The 20,880-nt window shown below is 36.1% G+C and overlaps 1 protein-coding gene across 1 annotated transcript in view; it reads right to left on the bottom strand.

Annotated features, from left to right (window-relative positions):
- Positions 1 to 20,378, bottom strand: part of LOC149158751 (WUSCHEL-related homeobox 8-like) — a 96,534-nt gene extending 76,156 nt beyond the window's left edge. Inside the window, exon 1 of the mRNA XM_089433370.1 lies at positions 19,967 to 20,378. Within this exon, the coding sequence (XP_089289496.1) occupies positions 19,967 to 20,054 (88 nt within the window). The 5' untranslated portion in view covers positions 20,055 to 20,378. The remainder of the gene's footprint in view (positions 1 to 19,966) is intronic.
- Positions 20,379 to 20,880: the final 502 nt, after the last annotated feature.

The following is a 20,880-nucleotide window of genomic DNA, read 5'->3' as shown; positions in this document are numbered from 1 at the left end:
GTTTAGAATTGCCTTGTGGCTATGAGTGGATACCATAACTTTAAATTATGAGATTCAAAAATTTAGCGACCTACACTAACACTTTTGATCATTTGTAAGTAACCCAAAAGTAGTGGGTTTGCTATATGTTAAACTATACAGAATAATTTCCACTTTGTAAATTAAGAAAATATGGAAAGACAGATTAGGTAAGAGTCTAGACCAATTCATAATATCAAAAAGGTTCCTAGAGAGATTTATTTGATTAAGTAAATTGGCATCCTTGATTAAGATATCAAATCATAATATTATTGTGTTATAATTGGGCCCTACCCGGAAAAAAAAAAAAAAAACCCTTCAAGCTAAATCCTAAATGGTACAAGGTTGAAGATGAAAGAGTGTTGGAAATATTAAGGATGTATGAAGAACCTTTAGTGAACATGAAAGAGAGTATCCACCTATTCAATTTCAATAAAGTTTCAAAATGGTAAAGAAGGTATCATTGCAATTAGTAAATAAAAAGAGACAAAACGATGATAAGCTAATTAAAGAAGTGGAAGAAAGTGGGGATACCCATATATAATAGTAAATTATTTAGACACTTGAAAAATACCTAGTAAGCATTTCAAAGCATACTCTACCATAATAAAATATATTAATTATAATTTATTGTAGTCAATTATAATTAACAAAATTCAATTATAACTAAACATAGTTTAAAAAAACAATAACATAAACTAAAATTAACTAAAATATACTAATAAGAATGTTTTCAATTTAGTAATTTTTTTCTATAATTCAAGGATATTTTCATTATGGAGAAAAGTTACAATGTTGTCTACAACTTTTTAAAATTATACTAGCCTCACTCCTACTAGATTTGTTTGTTGGTAGTTGATTCACCAAAATTTTAATAGTGGTAAAAAAAGACTATGATAGCCAAAAAAAGAGATGTCCAAGAAACCAAAAAACCATCAAAATCCAAAAAAAACCATGAGCCATCTAGGAATCAAAAGAGGTTACTGAAGCAAGATTTGTTGAATTGGAACCTAGAGGTGGTGGTAGCAAAAATTTTCAATAAATGTGCCTCTCCATGTGCTCCGAGCGAGCATCCAAACAATCCATACAGTCTTTCATCTTGTATGTATTTCTTTACAGGTCATTGAGAAATGATATGATTTCATTTAGATCATCATATTTCTCCTTGAGTATTATCCCTAGTAAGGTCTTTAACTACTAGTGTAAGGTGATCGAGTGAATATATTAAGTTCTCCTCCCCTTAGTATGGCCCAAATCTGGTATCCGTCGTGAAACTTATCCAATAAGTTCTAAATCGAAGAAGGATTGTCTTTATCTATGAATAATGTTATCTAGCCTACGAATGTCAGCTTATGTCCAAGGAAGAGTCATGGATTGATATGCAGTAGCCACCTTCTGGGGCTAAGACTCCCTGTGATTGGTTGGGATGGTTGTGACTAGACTTTATATGCTCTCTTCTTCCATGGAGACACTAAAACATTTTCCTCAACATAATGGTACATGTTGCCAAGCATAATTTAGAATTTCCAGGAGGGCCCCCAAACTGTCGTCTCCAAAAATACCTCCTCTTAGTCTATGCTAAGATTGTTTAAGAGTGTCCACCTCCTTTAATAATGGTTGTACATGCCAACCTATTAACATATAAATAGAGAGAACTAATTGGATGTTGGGAAAACAAGGGGGAAGCATGGCCACGCCTGATTAACAGAAAGAATTTCAAACCATAGGTGTCCTAAGAGCAGAAGTAAGACACCAACTATGAACCAGATACAATTTTTTTGAAAACTCTAGTGAATGAACAATAATGGACATTCCAATAAGGAAAATCAAAGAGTGAGATAAAACCAATTCTAGGAATCTAGAAAACCATTGCAATTAATTGTACCAATAATACTATGTTGGAGGGATCAAGCACCAAAAAATACTTTGAGAGGCATTTTGAAATGACATGAGCCTTCCAGAAAATGTTAGGTGTCAGAAACTCTTGTGTCACCCTAGATGTGTGAATTCCTAATCCAATTTCTTCAAAGCATCGTCTCAAGAGTTGCCTACCTTCACCTTGTGTGTGTAGCATGGGCGTAGAAAATAGGAAAAATACCACTGGAAAGAGATAAAATTTTCTGGAAAATCAACCCTTTGCGCCTAGCTGAAAAATTCCATAGAGGACCACTACTCTTTCATGCAATTTCTAACAGGTAATAACAAACATAATTGCAATGTACCTTGAGCAACATCCCTAAAACTAGTTGAACGTCCACTCTCCTTGCCATTTCATATACTTCGAAGGAAGATTCTAGAGAAACCTTAATGTATAAGCCACTAAATTGTAATTAAGAATCAGAAATGGTGCATGTTGGGGGCATGCCACGCTAACCCCCTCCTTATTCATTATGGGAGTTGGTGAGGTGGTGGGCACTCCCCCGCCCCTTGGAGATCCCATCCCAACATTCATTCATCCCCATTGAGGTTTTCATTTTAGTAATATTATTAAATTTTTTATTTTACTTTTATTGCTCCAAACTTTTAAAAGGATGCACTTATCATGAGCTCAACATGTCACAAGCTAGAATTGAAGTAGAGTGGGAAGGATAGAAACATTTATCCCAACTAGCTAAGTTACATGAAATTGACATAGCTTGGGCAGCCTTATAAAGTTATGCCTTTCCAAAAACAATTGTGTTAATGGGTTTAATTAATACATTAATATTCATATTCATATTCATTTACTCTCTTTTCTTAATTAGATCCAGAGACTACCTTCACAAAAGGAGTGCCTTAAGACTATACTTATACCCTACAATTTTATGCCAGTATCATACTCTAAGGCCAACTATTCTACTTCTTACTCATGTAAGAAATATTACTAATATATACTTACTAAAATTTAAATTTTACTATTAATGTTTATAAATCAAATTTAGGCATTACATATATAATTTAATGACCATTTTAAAAAGGAAACTAGTAAGATATTTAAAATCTATTTTGTTAAAAATTATAGTTATTTGTGATGTTTGAGTTAGTGAACAACAAATATTCTTTTAGGTTCACCTTTAATTAATGTGGATAAAAATTATATTATTTCTTGAAAAGCTTGGGTTCTTGGTCAACAAGGCTTGGAGGCATGTTTAACATAATTATTGACTATTGATACAACCCTATGGCTCATTAGTAGATTTGGGCTAACTTGAAGGTTATCGAGATCACATCCAACTCATTAACACCTTCAATTGAGTTTCGAAAGACAAAAGGAGCCTATATTTAATCATGTTATATATAACCCTTTAGCTTTATGGTGCTATATATAACCCATTAGCTAGTATGAACTTAAACAAGAATGAAAAACATTATAAATATAACCATAAATACAAAGATACAGTAGAAATAACACTTCATTTCATTAATATCAAATATTGAAATATGCTTACAAACATAATTCAAATATACTAGTTGGGGCAATGGTATCATATCTCTAAGAAAATATGTGGTGGCTACATACCTCTGAACTGTGTTACAATGAGGCTCAAAGGCCTATTTATTATTGAGAAACAATGGAAAACCCTAAAAATCCAAAAACCGAACCCTAGGAGGTGAAGCGCCAAAACTGTGGGCCTCGTTTGGGTAAATTGGTACATAAACTTCAGGGGCTCATAATTTTAGCATACAACCTTAGTTTTCCTATTATAATAACTCATTTTGAAGATGTCAAAGAGGAGGAAAAAAACAAATAGGTAAACCAATTTGAGACTTTTCTAGTCTCTCCGTTTTTAGTAAAAACATCTTTTAGTCCCTCAAAACGGCTCCGGAAGTTTATGACCTGAAAAAGTACCAAAAACAATAAGTTGTCCTACAATTAAGGAAACTAAAAAGGAAAAATAGTGGGGGTCCAAGTGGAATAGGTAGGTGGCCACTAATATCCCCTGGATCAATCCTTCCCCCTTAGGAAGCAATGGTTGACATTGCGTTGAGTGCGGAAACTTCTGTTGAAATTGGTCCTTGGTGAGCCACTTTCTTTGGTGCAAGAGTTGGCCATCTTTGACAACCTGATACATTTGGATCTTCTACTGGCAAGTGTTATTGATTTTCATTTGCATTATCCAATTAGTTGTGGCATGTTCCATGCAGTCTAGGTTTATCTTTGTTGATGTGAGTTGTTCTGCAATATTTGACGTGTCAAGTAATGGTGGAAGGTATAGTTGAAGGTGGTCCACATTGAATAATGGATGCAGGCCAATGAATGGTGGAATGCAGAGCTATAAAGAATTATCCCCTACAGCCTTAGTGATCGTGTCAGGCCCATATCAGAGTGGGGGAAACTTGCGATGCGGCCCAGCGAGGTGCTCCTTCTACAAATGTAACCAAACTTTATCGCCCACCTAGAACTTGTATGGCACCTAATGTTGATCATGACATTGATTGTATTTAGAAATAGTGTTGTCCAATATGTCATGGACCCACTAGTGGATGTGTTGAATACACTCAATGAAGTTGTTAGCCCTGTTAGCTTCAAATCGGACATGAGCCAGATCTACCTGAGTAGTTGTGAATGGTATGGCCACATCAATGGGACATAGTAGCTAGAATCCAAACCCCACTTGAAAGGGGTTGTAGCCAGTTGAGCTATGGAGAGCTTTGTTGTAGCTATGATAAACATAGGGGAGGCTTTCATCCGATGTGAGTGGATGCTTCAAATTGTACATACAAAGAATGTGTACGATCATCCTGTTGATGGCCTCTGTTTGACCATCAGTTTGGGGGTAGAAAGTTGTGGACTTAGTGACCTTGGTATCCAACATCGACCGGATACTTGACAAAAATGTACTTAGGAACCTACTGTCCCAATCTAAGATAATGGATTGTGGGATCCAAAAATATACGCACACTTGTTTACAGAAGAGCTTAGTCATGGATTTTGTTGTGATACTCTTCTTGTAGGCTACCAGAATTTCCATCTTAGAGAACATGTCAATGACCATGAAAACGCAGTCATTGCCATGCTTAGTAGAAGGAAGGTCTTACATGTAATCCATGGTGATAGATTCCAAAGGTTGATTAGGAGTAGGCAGAGGGTTATATAGGCCCTACTTCGTAATGGTTTGTTTGGAAATGGTGTAGGCAGTGCATGATCTGATGTACTCATTAACATCTTGTTGAAGGTTTGGCCAATAAAAATACTTATATAGCACTACCATTATCTTATCTACCCCAAAATGTCTAGCAACCCAACTATAGTGCACCTCCCAAATAATCTTGGCATGCACTTAAAGGAACACAAAGGTGTCCTAGGTGGCATAATAATGCATCCTGGAGGTGAAAATTTGGAATTTTATTTCCTTCCAGGAGTTTTTGGTATGCATTGTCGAATTCTAGATCACTCTTATAAATATGAAACCACCCCGTAGTCTCGTGGCCACAAGATTCAAGCACAGTGGTCAGCGGCATGACTAGTGGTCGTTTAAGGTAGTCGGCAACGTTTTTGGTGCTACCCTTCTTGTAATTAATGTTCAAATAGTACTGTTGCAAATATGTGGACCATTTTTTATGGAAATCATTCTCTGACTTCCCTTGTGTCTATATCAACTACAGGGGTCAATGATCTGTGTGGACAATTGTTTCCTTCCCCATAATGATTCCATTGTTGTCAAGCTTGCACAATGGAATACATCTCTTTATCATAGGTGGGATGATTTTAGATTGTGTCTAAGAGTGTCTCATTGTGATATGCCACTGGATGCCACTGGATTCCCCTAGGGAGGACTAATCTAAGTGGATATTGGTGGCTATCCACATATTTTACTTCGACCCCCACCGTTGTTTCTTTTCAATTTCCTTAATTGTATCAAAACTTACTATTTTGGACATTTTTTCAAGTCCTAGATTTTCAGAGTTGTTCTGGTCCCTTGCCTACTATGGCATGGTCCACTTTATGTATTTATCCTCGTAGCTCCCGAGAGGGTAGTACTTCTCCTTGATGCATCCCAGAATGAATTCCAAGTGAGTGCGGCTAAAAATAGTGAGGGTGAACTTTCATCCTTCTTCTCACAGTAGGTTTCCCACTAGTCCTTGATGTGCGGGGTGGCTTTGGGAAGTGCGAAAGTAATCTTTCCCTGGCTAGAAAAATCATGAACAAAAAAATATCCTTCTAGAAAATTTAACCGTTTAGGTACATCATCTACATCTATCTAACTTTCAAATATGGGGATGTCAAAGTTAACTCATACCTTAAAGGGTGTAGCACTTCCAGAGTGGATATTGGAATAATATGTGTCGCCTTTGGGTAGCCGCTAAATGATCTGGGAAAAGTTATCCATCATCACGTTCCTTTGTCGCTTGAGGGCTTCTTTGAGAAAGATTTTGAAATGATATCCTTCCCCACACATATTTCTTCTCTTCCGCCATAGGAGGCCATTGGGATTTGCAAGGCTGGTCTTGCAAATGTTTGACAAGTTCAAGCCCTAACTGCTTATATCCCGACCTCGTTGGGGACATGCAAAGAAAAATAGAGAAAGAGTAGACCGCTTTGATACCGTTGACCTGAACTTAAACAAGAATGCAAAAAATTACAAATATAACCATAAATACAGAGATGTAATAGAAATAACACTTCATTTCATTAATATCAAACATAGAAATATGCTTACAAACAGAATGGAAATAGACTAGCTCGGGCGATGGTAGCTTATCTCTGAGAAGAGATGTGGTAGTTACATGCCTATGAACTATGTTATAATGAGGCTCAAAGTCCTATTTATTATTGAGAAACAATGTAAAACCCTAAACATCCAAAAACCTAACCCTAAGAGATGAAGCACCAAAATTGTGGGCCTCATTTGGGTAAATTGGTACATCAACTTCTCGGGGTTGTAACTTTGGAATACGATCTCTATTTGACTATCATAATACCTCATTTCAAATATCTTGAAGAGGAGGCTAAAACCAAACTTGAGAACCAATGTGGGACTTTTCTAGTCTCTCTGGTTCCTCTAAAAACGTCTTTTAGTCCCTCAAAATGGCTCCAAAAGTTTATGACCTGAAATTTTTCTAAAAATAGTAAGTTGTGCTACAATTAAGGAAACTAAAAAGAAACAATGGTGGGCATCTAAGTGGAATAGGAAGGTGGCCACCAATATCCACTTGGATCATTAGCCTAGCCTAATTGATTGTTCCCATGAATTACTAGCTACAACAACCTTGATATCTTCAAGAAGGAACCCCTTGCTTCATAATGGACACTCCTTACCATGATATTGAGGGAAGATCACTCAATTAGGATTTATAATATGTATTATTGGAATAATAAGGCATTTTATTTCCTTTCCAAAGGAAATATAATATTAGAGTATTTTGTGAGGAAAAGGTACCCATACAGATGATGATAGGAAGATTTAGAGGGATGGATTATGGAGGGAGGGATTATGAACAAAATCTTAAATATTCACACAATACTAGTTTTATTAGGGAATTTCTCAAAGATAACTTAATGAGAGTTTACCATTTCTTAAATATAGAGCTCATGTACTAGGACATATATGATTGATAGGGAAATGGAATATGCATAAAACAAAGAAGTGCATCAAATAGAAATTTGGTGCTATGATGTGTTCCTAGGGGATACCATGAAGTTAAATGAAATAATGGATTTTGAAAAATATTTTTTTTTGGGATTATATTTGAGTTGAAAAATGGGAGTAGCCTCTCCCAAAATTTGCATAGACAAGAATCTCAACATTTTTGTAGGATACATTCCAAGAGCTATGGTGGTTGTGAAATATTATCTAGCCTAGTCTTTTCATGCCTCTCAATATGTAGACAAAATTTTAAATGTTTGTTCGAAATACAGTTCCCATGGTATATATATATATATATATATATATATATATATATATATATATATATATATATATATATATATATATATTAGAAAATGATTGTCAAACTTCAATGCATAATTAACACATATATTGATATTACCTCATTTATGGTCAAAATGTTGGGCCTCCCATGATTCCTTGTTTCTTTGGTGAGAGGAAGTGTTTAAGAGAATGGGTTCTTTCATGGGAGTTCTTATGAAATAAAAAATTCATCATGAAAAATAAGGTATGAAAGGATGGTAAGGATCCTTATGGGCATTGACTTGGGAAAATAATTTGTAAATTATAATAAATTGGGAAAGGTCCTAAATTATTTTAATAAACTATTGATTATGAGGGAGTTCCTTTCAAGTGTAGTAGGTGCCTCTATGCAAAATTCTCAGTCCTCTACTAATAATAATGCACTTGTGTCATAGGAAAAACACCCTAACTCTCTTATGAAAATATCTTACGTGGGAGATTCACTAATAAATAACCACTCAAGAAGGAATTTGAAGACTAATAAGCACGACCTCCTCAAAATAGCTTTCTAGACTTGAATAAGAACTCCTCTCCTCTAATTACTCTCACTGAATCCTCTAGTCCTCTAGAATTGTGAACCTAAGAAGGAGAATCAAAGTATGTACCTAAAATTATATAGTAGCATTGTCTCTCCACTTGTTTTGAATGCCCAACCTTTTTCTATCATCCACCTAGATGGAGTTGGAGATTCCTCAAGTAAACCTTTATAAGCTTGTAACCTCTTCCCTCCTCCCTTAATCAAAATCTCTTAATATGATGCCAAAGTGGATTTCCCTTCCTATTGTTGAAAATAGCAACAAGAAATGCTAAAAATAGCACTGCTATAAATAACATTTTGGGATACATTCCAATTTTAGTTAGTCCCTAAACTAAAATTGAGAATTAAAATTCGAATTTGATCTTAGTAGCTATTTGTGATATAATTAATTAATTCATCTTGAGTTAATTAGTTGTATAAAATCAAACATGAAGTCTATGTGAAGACGTGCAATAGTTTCTCCATTGATTGAGGAAGTTATCCCTTGATTAAAGGAGATCAGGGTGAGTTGTACTTTGAGTTGTAATTAGTTAGCTCAGTTAACTGAGTTAAGTCTAGTTAGATTAGTTCAAATGGTTTGTTGAACTAACTCTGAGTTTAGTTAGTTAATGCATGCATGCATGTAACTGCTGCACTTCAAATAATTGAATATTTTGTCATAAATAACTCATGCACATCAGTTTAGTCAGAGACCTAGTTGAGATCAAATGATGGGATAGTGTACTATTAGTTGCAGGAATATTCCATTGAGGATATCTCTTGCATGTAGAAGGAATTCATTCCTTGGAGATTGCACAGTTACTTTTGGGTTTAATGAGTGTGTGTTGAGGCCAATTCACACTGGTGGCAGCATTCGACCCCAAGGAAAACTGCGCAAGGAAATAGGAGGCTTGGAGGGATGATCAAAGGCATTTGTTGTCTCTATTCAATCTGTGAGTTGTATTGTTGGATTGTACTGAGAGCATGATAGCTTGTGAGCTAATGATTTGTGTAATCTGAAGATTTTTTCCACTTGTATGATAATACAGAGATCGGGGTTTTTAGCTGAGGCTTTTCCTAGAGTATTCTTCTGTATTCATGTGTGATTGATTTATCTTCATCTATTATATGTGTTCTATTTGATCTTGCTCATAATCGATTAAGCTTTTGCAAATTTGTTGTAGAAGTAGATCTTGTATTTTGCTTTAGTATATTGCATAATTTGTTGATCTACAGTGGGAAATTCTACATGGTATCAAAGAAAAGGTGATCAAAGCAAAGAATAGTATACAAAGAAGGGAGAAGTTCAAAGGTTGAAGTTCCTAATTATAGAATTTGAATTCTTATCACATCTCAAAGTTACCCAATGGCGTTCAACGGTTTAAGACTCGAGTATGCCCTTGATGCCAGCTCAAATTATATATCCTGGAAGGATCGCATGGAAGCAGTATTAGAGGACAACGGTCTAAAGGACTTCATTGATCAAGAAGTCCCAAAGCCAGCAGCGACTAATGCTACAGAATTGGAAAAATGGAAGAAATGTGTGGCTAGAGCGAGGAGAATCCTCCTAGAGGGAGTTCGAGACCACATTTTCTCGAGCCTCCATCAGAAGGAGACATCATTTTCAATGTGGAAAACATTGAAAGATCTATATCAGAACAGCAGTGATCAGACGAAGATGGCACTGAAAGACAACCTTCAGAAAATCAAGTGTGAAAAGGGCGACACAATCTCTGCATATCTGAACAAGCTTACCACCTGCAGGGATGAGCTTGGAAGTGTAGGATCATGATAGCCGATGATGACATGGTGAGTCTTGCTCTCCTTAGTCTTCCTAAGAGATGGCATAGCTACCAAGACTCAGTAAATGGAAGAGAGAAACTACCAGATTGGGAACGACTTTGGTTAGATCTGATGCAAGAGGAGATAAGAAGAAGCACTAGAGATGGATCTTCATCTAAACAAGATGATGAAGAAAATCTAGCCTTAGTGAGTAAGGCTAGGAAAGGGAAAGGGAAGGTGTCCCATCCCAAATCTAGTTCTTCCCATGGTGGGAAGAAGTTTGACAAATTGGAAGTGTGATTCCCTCATTGTCATGAGGTGGGTTGTTATGCTACGAATTGTCCACAGAAGAAATCCAAGAAGGGATCCTCGAAGGGATCAAACAGTGATGCACTAGCCCCACAATTTGAGTTGGATTTCTCTCTCATCACATGCATGGTTTCATCCATGGTGGGATGTGTTTGGTACCTGGACAGTGGAGCCTCTTTCCACATGTCCAGTGAAAAGAATCTTTTCAATACCCTAGAGGAGAAGGATCTCTAGATGTAGATCAAGATGGGCGATAATGTAAAGTACCGTGTTTCAGGTGAAGGTACGGTTGTGTTTCAGAGGGAGAATGGAGCTCCTCTCACCCTGATTGATGTAAAGTATGTACCAAGTCTAAAGAAGAATCTTATGTGTATTGCTATGCTAGAAGATAAAAGCTATAATGTAGTCTTTAGTAAAGGAAAGGTATTCCTGAGGCATATCAATACTAGACAGACCAAGAGGATTGGGATTCGAGTAAAGAATCTCTACAAGTTGGAGGTAGACGAATATGCTGCATTGAGTTCCAAAGCAGAGGTGGTGCAAAGCCAAGATGTTGGTGAGCTATGGCATAGAAGATTGGGCCACTTTCTCCTTGCGGCCTTAAAGATCATGCAACAGATTTCTACTAGACTTACCAAGGGAAAACTGGAGCATACGAATACATGCCAAGGTTGTACCTTGGGTAAGTATGCAAAATCTTCCTTTCAAGATCGAGACAGTAGAGCTGGAGCAATCCTGGAGCAAGTTCACATGAATGTTTGTGGACCATTCTCTACAACCTCCACCACTAAACAAAGGTACTATGTTATTTTTATTGATGATTTTTCTCGTAGATGTTGGATCTACTTTATGTAAAAGAAGGATCAAACCTTCTTAAGGTTTTGTGAGTTTAAAGCTTTGCAGAGAAAGAATCTAGAAAGAAAACACAATCCTTGCGTAGCGACAATGGTGGAGAGTATGTTTCCCAACAGTTTAAGGACTTCTGCATTTCAAAAGGAATTAAACGGGAGTTAACAACACCCCATAACCCATAACAGAATGGGGTGGCCAAAAGGAATAACAGATCGATTGTGGGAGCAGCTTGAGCGATGTTGCATGACCAAAGCATACCACTTCATTTGTGGGCTAAGGCATGCAATACAGTAGTATACTTGCAAAACAGAAGCCTACACCATATACTGGGGATGAAGACACCTATGGAGGCCGTTTTCTGGGAAGCAACGAGATGTGAGTCACTTCAAGATCTTTGGATCATCGGTTTATTTCCATGTGACCAAAGATGCATGGAGGAAGCTAGATCCAACAACTGAGTTGGGGATACTTGTGGGGTACACTTATACACCCCACAACTATCGAGTGTTCCTGCCTACCACTCAGAGGACAGTGATACGCAGAGATCTGAAGTTCGACGAGCAGAAAGCCATGCAAGTATCACTTGAGAGGGAGCTCGAGTTGCATGCAGAGGAGGAACTTTAAATTCCTAAGGAGGAGGAGCCTCAAATTGATGTGGACCAGCCACATGCAGACAATCCAGGAGTGGAGACATCCACTCATACTGAGTCTTCTAGAGATGGGCAGAAACACTCAACGAAGGTTGACAGGTTGATGATGGATGCATGAGAGAATGTGGGATGGCCATCTTCTTAGCGCAAACAGAGGAGGTCACCCGAGCGGTACACTGGTTACATGGCCCCGGTTGGGGAGTGTGTAGAGACCGAACCCTCTTCATTCGAGGAGGCAGTGTAGCAACCAATCTAGGTTGATGCAATGGTAGAGGAGTATGAATCTATCATTTGGAACAGTGTGTGGGATGTTGTCCCAAGACCTCAGGACAAGTCAATGGTGAGCTCCAAATGGCTTTACAGGGTAAAGCAGGTAGCTGACGATAGTGTTGAGAAACATAGGGCAAGGTTTGTTGCCTATGGTTTCTCACAGGTCAACGGGATCAACTACGATGAGACCTTTGATCCTATAGCAAGGTACTCATTTATCAAATCGATGTTGGCACTATCAGCTCCAATGGATTGGAAGATTCATCAGATGGATGTGAATACAATGTTCCTCAATAGGAAGATTGAGGAAGAGGTGCACATTGAGTAGTTGGAAGGTTTTGAGACCATTGATCGTGAGTCGCATGTGTGCCGACTCAAGAGGGCTTTGTATGGGTTGAAGCAAGCACCTTGTGCTTGCTACACCAGGATCGATAGCTATTTCACCAGGTTAGGGTTCACCAAGAGTGAAGAAGATGCGAACATTTACCACATCATGGTAGAAGGTAAGCCATTGATCATTGTTCTTTATGTGGATGATCTGATTTTGACACATGATGATTAGTTTGTCAAGTCTTTCAAGGAGGAACTTGCAAGAGAGTTCGAGATGAAAGACATGGGTCTTATGCACTACTTTCTAGGCATGGAGGTGTGGCAGAAAGATGGGGAAGTATTTGCGTCTCAAGGCAAGTATTCTAATGAGATACTCAAGCGCTTTCACATGGAGAAATGCAAGCCCATGCAGACTCCTCTAGCTGGGAACTGGAGGAAGGAGGATGCTACTTCAAGTGAGGTAGTAGCTGCTATTATTTATTGGCACCTTGTGGGTTCACATATGTATCTAGTGAAAACACGACTAGATTTATGCTTTGTGGTGAACCAGCTGAGTCATGCTATGGTTCAACCTACCAAGCTATTTTGGAAGGCAGCGAAGCATGTGCTAAGATACCTTATAGGCACATCTCAGTATGAATTATGGTACAAATGGACTAAGGGAGTGAAGCTTTAGGGCTTCACAGATGCAGATTGGGTAGGGAATCCATCAGACTGGAAGAGTACTTCTGGAGGAATCTTCAACCTTGGTTCAACGACAGTTTCCTGGTACAGCAGGAAATAGAGGTCAGTTCCACTTAGCTCAGCAGAGGCTAAATACAACGCTACCAGTCAGGTAGCATGTGAAGCCATTTGGATGTGAAAGATTATAGTGGTATTGTTTGGTCAGAGGATGGATCTAACTATGATCTATTGTGATAATCAAAGTTGTATCAAACTATATGAGAATCCAATTTTTCATGACAGGGCCAAGCACATTGATATGTGGTATCATCATCTTCGAGATTGTGTGGTGAAGAGGATCATGTTGTTGCTGTATGTTTCTACCGAGGAACACGATGCAGATATTTTGACTAAGGCATTGTCAAAATGAAATTTTGATTTCCATAAAGACAGGATTGGGGTTACTGATAATCCCTTTCTTGTTGAGAGGGATTGTTGAAAATAGAAACATGAAATGCTAAAAGTAGAATTGATAAAAATAGCACTACTATAAATAGCATTTCAGGATACATTCCAATTTTAGTTCCTAAACTAAAATTGAGAATTAAAATTCGAATTTGATCTTAATGGCTGTTTGTAAAATAATTAGTTAATTCATCTTGAGTTAATTAGTTGTAGAAAATCAAACATGAAGTCTATGTGAAGACATGCAACAGTTTCTCTATTGATTGAGGAAGTTATCCCTTGATTAAAGGAGATCAGGATGAGTTGTACTTTGAGTTGTAATTAGTTAGCTCAGTTAACTGAGTTAAGTCCAATCAGATTAGTTCAAATAGTTTATTGAACTAATTGTGAGTTCAGTTAGTTAATGCATGCATGTATGTAACTGTTGCACTTTAGATAACTGAATATTCTCTCGTAAATAACTCATGCATGTCAATTCAGTCAGAGACCCAATTGAGATCAAATGATGGGATAGTGTACTATTAGTTGCAGGAATATTCCATTGAGGATATCTGTTGCATGCAGAAGGAATTCATTCCTTGGAGATTGTGGAGTTACTTTGGGTTTGATGAGTGTGTAATGAGTCCAATTCACACAGGTGGTAGCATTGGACCCCAAGGAAAACTGCGCAAGGAAATAAGAGGTTTGGAGGGCTGAGGGAAGGTATATGTTATGTCTATTCAGTTTGTGAGTTGTATTGTTGGATTGTACTGAGAGTAGGACGGCTTGTAAGCTAATTCTTTGTGTAATCTAAACATTTTTTCCACATGTATGATAATACAGAGATCGAGGTTTTTAGCCGAGGCTTTCCCGAGAGTATTCTTCTATGTTCATGAGTGATTGATTTCACTTCATCCATTATATGTGTTCTATTTGATCTTGCTCATAATCAATTAAGCTTCCACAAGTTTGTTGAAGAAGTATATCTTGTATTTTGCTTTAGTATGTTGCATAATATGTTGATCTACAGTGGGAAATTCTACACCTATAAGATTATGAAATACAATATTAGACCATGTAGTAAAGGATCTGTTATTTTTTAAGGAAGTGCTATAGTTGTCTTGATACAAACACCTGAGAGAAAAAAACTCTAAGATTGGCTAAAGGGTAAAGAAATATTACATTTTTATTATACATAGGCAAGTCAAATGGGAAGTTAAAAGTGGAAAACAATAATATTCTTAACCCTAAATTGTACAAGGTTGTAATTCATCTTAGACATTGACCCATAAGAGGTTATCATTAACTGAAAAACCCCCAATCCTTATTTTGTAAAAGATTATGATAAATGGGGACAAAATTATTCAATGCCTTAAGTGGGAAGTTTAAAGTGAGAAAAAAGTAATCTTCTTAACCCTAGATTGCAACATGTGGCCAATCCCTCTAGTAAACACTCAAAAACCCTCAAAAAAATCTTAAGAGGTTAGTGAACACTAAAAAAACATTTAAGAGGTTAGTGAACACTCAAAATCCTCAATCCTTGCTTTGTAAGAGCTTATAATAGAATGGGCCAAAATTATTCAAGGCCTTACAAAAAATTTCTAGGGATGAGTATTTAGTTTCATGGATGCTTTAAGCCATTAAAATGGACTTGTCATAGGATAGAAGAACAATGCTTTTGCTCTTGTTAATTCTTAGGATAGATTTTACCCTTCACTATATTGATTCATATCAATATTTCAAATAGGTAAACATCCACTACCCATACTCATAAGACTTCTCTAGGTAATCAATGATAGTTAAAAGTCATCAAAGGTGGTGCTTTAGATTTTACTCTTGGTTTATTTGAGGAATGACGTCCAATGGAATTGGACTCTCTATTGGATCTTGTAATTAGGATTATAAAGTAAGTGGAACTTTTGGACATATAGCCAAAACAATTCACCCCTACATGGATGAATAAAAATATTGTGAAGAACCAAATTTTAAATAGTCTTAATCAATTTATAGTTATGAAGGATTTCCTAGAGTATACCCTCAAATTTCATCAATGGGTTTTAGTTGGAGTAGATTTATATGATTATCATGTACTAAAATTGGTCCCTATGTAGGAAAGGAACCCTATCATTTTAAAATAAATCATAATTGGCTCAAAGAGGAGGGATTTATTTAAGTGATACACATGTCTTTATTTCTGACAATAACTCTCTTGGTGAACCTGTACCTATGTAATTTATATTGAATATGAAAATTACAAAATCCTCAGCAATACAATGGTCAAAGAAAAAGTGAGATAAGGATGATAGGAAGTTCTTTGGATGGTTTTAGGAAAACAAGAGAAGGAATTTTCTTTTAGAAAAATAAAATAAATTTCACTTAAAAAGTAGGGTCATCTAACATAAACTTAGGAATGATGATAGGAAGTTCATTGATCATTTTGCAGACTACTAGGAGAAAAACCTACTCATGCTAAAAATTGATAGAGGGTATTGATCTTGGAAAGAAAATTTCTCTCACATGGCCTTAGAAGGGGTTATTCATTTCAAAATTCTCCTTACTACAAGACTATCAAGTTATGATCCATGTCATCATCTTACTCTTTAGCTTCTTTCATGGATTTGTAAACTTAGAACATAATCAATTTAGACCAAAAAATGTATAATTGCTCAAAACCATACATAGATTTCAAAAGGAAACACCCTTGGGTCTAATAAGCTAAACATAGTGTTATTTCTCAAGTGTTACTAGTTCTTAAAGAAGGACCTTCACAAAGTGGTGGAAGCTTCTTCGCTCTCTAGTAATATTTTAGCTACCTTAAACATTACCTTCCTTGATATCATTCCAAATATTCACAAAGAAAACAAATTTTAGATATTTTTCCCAATCTCTATATGCAACAACATAAGAAGATCATCTCTAAAATCATTTCTTATAAAGGAAACCATTTCAATGTAGGTCATTTTGGAGTAGTTTGGATTTCTTGAAGGAGGATGAATTCTTGAAGTGGTTGGTGTTTCTCAAGAAGGATTACACTCTACAAAAATATAAAACCCGAAGCTAATGATTCCCAAGGTCAATATTTTTAAGGCATTCCATCATACTCATCCACTTGGGATTTATCTTACACTTTATTGCATGGATTATGGATTTCATTATGGCTCGCATCCACTTTGTAAACTTTTAATCCCTAATCAATGGATCTACCTCACTCTTATTCAAATCTAAGAAAGTTATTAAATATATATTCTCACTCTATCTCTTACTCTTCCTCCTACTAGTAAAAGCATTAAGAAAGATGCTTAGAGTTGAATTAAAAAATGGTTCACTTAAAGTATCCTAATCAACATTTATTACATTATTTCACATTTTCTATTCCTTGTGACATATTTATATTCTATGATGGCTCAAATCACATTGTGGAAAGAACTAATGAAGTCATAACCCCTTTTTGCAAAGCTATAGGTATGGTAATAAATTCTAAGATGTCTCTTGATATATCATAGGGTCACTACGAGATTGAGTGGAATATTCCCATTGCGTCACTACCTTCAAGTCTAGTTTAAAGTATTGGTGGTTGAAATTCTAGGAAAATAGTTTTCTAGAAAATCATTAGGTTTGAATCCTAGCCAAGATATAAAAAAATGAGTACCTTGTTTTATAGATGACTTTCTTTGGGGGCATCTATATTTAATTAAATCAGTCCTAAAGGACACCCTAGTTACTAAAGGTCTCTTGCTTGGATTTTGAAATGAAACCCTCAATAAGATTCTCTATCCCTTTTATAGTTTATTTTTCCTCATTTGGTCAATGACAAGGGAATAAAGAAATGGAAATATTCTCTTGGAGGAAAATCCTTCCATAAGAGACAAGAAGATTAGGGATTAGAAAATCTCTTTTATTTTTCCAAAGCCTTAGTAACAACTAGTGCCTAAAGGTAGATCTAGGTTCATGGCCTTTGGGAATAAACTATTAAAGAGAAATATGAAATGCAATATCTGAATTCCAAAATTAGTTGAAAACTAGATATACACCATAAAAAAAAAAAACTCGAAATTCTTCATTATATGAAAAACATCTACTAAAGCATTCCCTGTTATTAGGAAAAGAATAATTTGTAAGGTTTAAAAGGGGGACAAGGTCATTATTACACTCAACCCCTAGATTGGAGGTAAAAGCATGCATTATATACATATACCTCTCATCCATAATGTCCCATTGAAAAACTATTGTTCCCTCTAGTATATTATAATAGACTAAGCTTTAAACTAGAAGCATAAGCAAAAGTTATCATGGAGTTATCTACATTCCTATATTGACTATCTAAGGAAATGTAGCACTTTTATAATGAAGAGGAGGATGAAAACATATGGTCTACTAAATTTGTGTCAAGAGACATGCCCATAATTGGATATAAGAGAATATTCATGAAAGTTTTTTAATAGACTTTGATTTGTTGGTAGAAACCACTTTGGAAATACAAATTCCCAAGAAATGCAAGATTTTGATGTGCATCTTTTTAAGTAATAGAGCATTAACTTGGGATTTGCTTCAAAAATGAAGTTTTCTAGCCCTAAAAGATGTTGCTTATGTGAAACAAATTTGGAGATAAACATTGAGTCCATCCTTATATGTCTTTTCACTGTGGCATGGAAGGAAGTTGGAAGGCATTATAAAGCTGAAAGTTATATGAAGAATAGATACAATAAAAAAATATTAAAATGATGGAAGAAAGATAGGCACACTTAACCTTGGCCTAGCTAATTTTGTTAGAAGAAATGCAAAACCTTTTGAAAATAAGGACACTTGAACAATTCATTGCAGCTCCTAAAGCCTCAATATCTTTAGTGTTAATAATAATTTTCCATCGACCTCTTAGGGATTTTCAAGCTCTTAAGCTAAATATCAATATCCAAATCCCTTATCCTTTTTTAGATAGGCCATTGAGGGAGACAAACCTAAAGGAGTAATAAGGGCTCTTCTCCACATATCTTAAATCCATTTTAGTAACTTCAAAATTGGCACTAGGTATTCCATTAATAACCACATTATCATTCATGTTAGTTTTAATACTAGCCATGGAAAAATGAATCAACCAAACCAACGCCTTGCAGACTCTCACCTAGTGATAAAATGCTTAATGGGGAGATCTTTGGTGTAACCATTGTTCAATAATATCAAAAAACCAAAATTTCATTTTCTCACATTAATTGTGTCATGTCTATAAACAAAGAAACTCATTAATAGATTCTCTAAATACAACCTTGCCATGCAAGTAGAAACTTGGGAAGAGTCTCACAAACTACAAATTACTTCTTAGTTTCATGATTGATGGCCTTAACTCTCTTTAATTTGTCAATGACACTTTAGCAAAAGATGTCTCTTCAAATAAGATTTTTGGAATTTTCTTTTCAAATTCTTAGACTCTGATTCCTTTCTATGCATAATTGTTAAATTGCTACAAAGTATGGAGAGCATGGCCCTTTGCCTTGTTGATCAATATCTTACCATGTTTACTCATTGAAGCATTTTAAAATTATGAAAAAATAAAGGCAATATATGGAGGTACTGAGTAAGGAGATAGGGGTATGGGGTTTATAGAAATTGGAGGTATAAAAAGAGACATTTTGTCAAAATAGAAATTATTTTTATTAAAAAGATATATGGTATATCTCTGGTAAGATCACTCAATTATCGTTATTAACATCACTCAATTTTTTCTTTGAGAAAATTTTCTGGTAATGAATAGTGTAATCGATCTAAGGTTCCTTTGCATTCAAACTCCCTACAACCTCTCGCCATTTATCAAATTATAAAGCTGAATGATATGTCAATTGAAACTTTTTATATCAGTTAAGGAGATTTAATATGCACGCAAGAGTGACTCTTTTTTCCCGTGCCTTTCCTTTCCCATATTATGAAACCACCATGACTGCTAAGATAGAAATTGTTTCAGGAAACCGACATCAACCTTGAAAAGAAAGCATGCCTAATTGGAACAGTATGCCCCTGAGCTTCGTTTAAAAACGCTTAGGGTAGTTTCAGACCTAACACCTCTATTTGATTTCGGGTCCATAAGTAAGGAGTTGAGTCAGGAAACCCTAATTTGCCTTTGCCATACTTCTGTTTTAATTATTTTCAGCGGTGAAAATATATTCATTTACCGAGATGAATATATCATAATGACAGGCACAAAAAAACTATAACAAAATTGCTAGAAATATAATGCAGGGTTTACTAACCTTCCTGAGGTGTCCTCTGTCTGGGCATGGCTGAAGAATTTGAGGGGTTTCGTATGAACCTTCTCGTCCAGTTTTTGTTCGAATTCATTTTGAACACAGTGACAGGAAAGATGGCTGCCCACAAAACGTCGAAATTAACACCTGAAATGCTTGATTGTAAGTACCCAAGGCAATGCTTCAGACACTCTTTTCGTGCTCCTGTCACAAGTTAAATGAAACCAACGGAGTGATAGAAAATTTCAAGGGCGAACACGCTTTTCGTGCTCCTGTCACAAGTTAAATGAAACCAACGAAGTGATAGAAAATTTCAAGGGCGAACTGAAAACTGAATTTTAAGTTGTGGCATAACTATAACCGCGCAGAGTGACTGGGTCGTTCATAAAGCGTGTCAATGTCCGAGTCTTCTCCTCCATGTGGCTGGTTCCAGAGCATGATATCTAATTGTTAAACACACATGGACAGCAAAGACAATATGAAAGATAAAACATGCAATACAATTTTATTAACAAGAGATTTACATTTATAGTACATTATGTGACTCTTGGGTTTCAGATCCCAAGGTCTCTTTGACTGGTTTGGTCTATTCGGCTTCCAACATTCCCCCGTCAGTTATGTATGAGTCCAAGAAGAGAGCTATAATACAAAATGTGCAAAAAATGCATGGCATCATTAGGCTGAATGTGCTCTATGAAATGTTGGTATAAAGGGCAGTGGTTTAAGGATGACTACCAACACTGGAACGGTTAGTGCAGTTCCCGGAACTCTTCCAAAACTGGCAAGAAACTGAAGTTTTCTGCTAGAGGAAGTGATCCTATTGTTTTAAAGAGCGAAACATTCAACCATAAAAGGGAGGTCTCACCCGACATAAAAGGTAAAACTTCAACCTGAAAAGGGAAGTCTCAACCTGTGATGGT

This window comes from Pinus tabuliformis, chromosome 5_2, assembly GCF_031772625.1.
Source record: "Pinus tabuliformis cultivar Carrire ecotype Pingquan chromosome 5_2, CPIR1, whole genome shotgun sequence".
Lineage (NCBI taxonomy): Eukaryota > Viridiplantae > Streptophyta > Pinopsida > Pinales > Pinaceae > Pinus > Pinus tabuliformis.
Note: the sequence above shows the minus strand (reverse complement) of the source record. Positions and strands in the feature narration are given on the sequence as shown.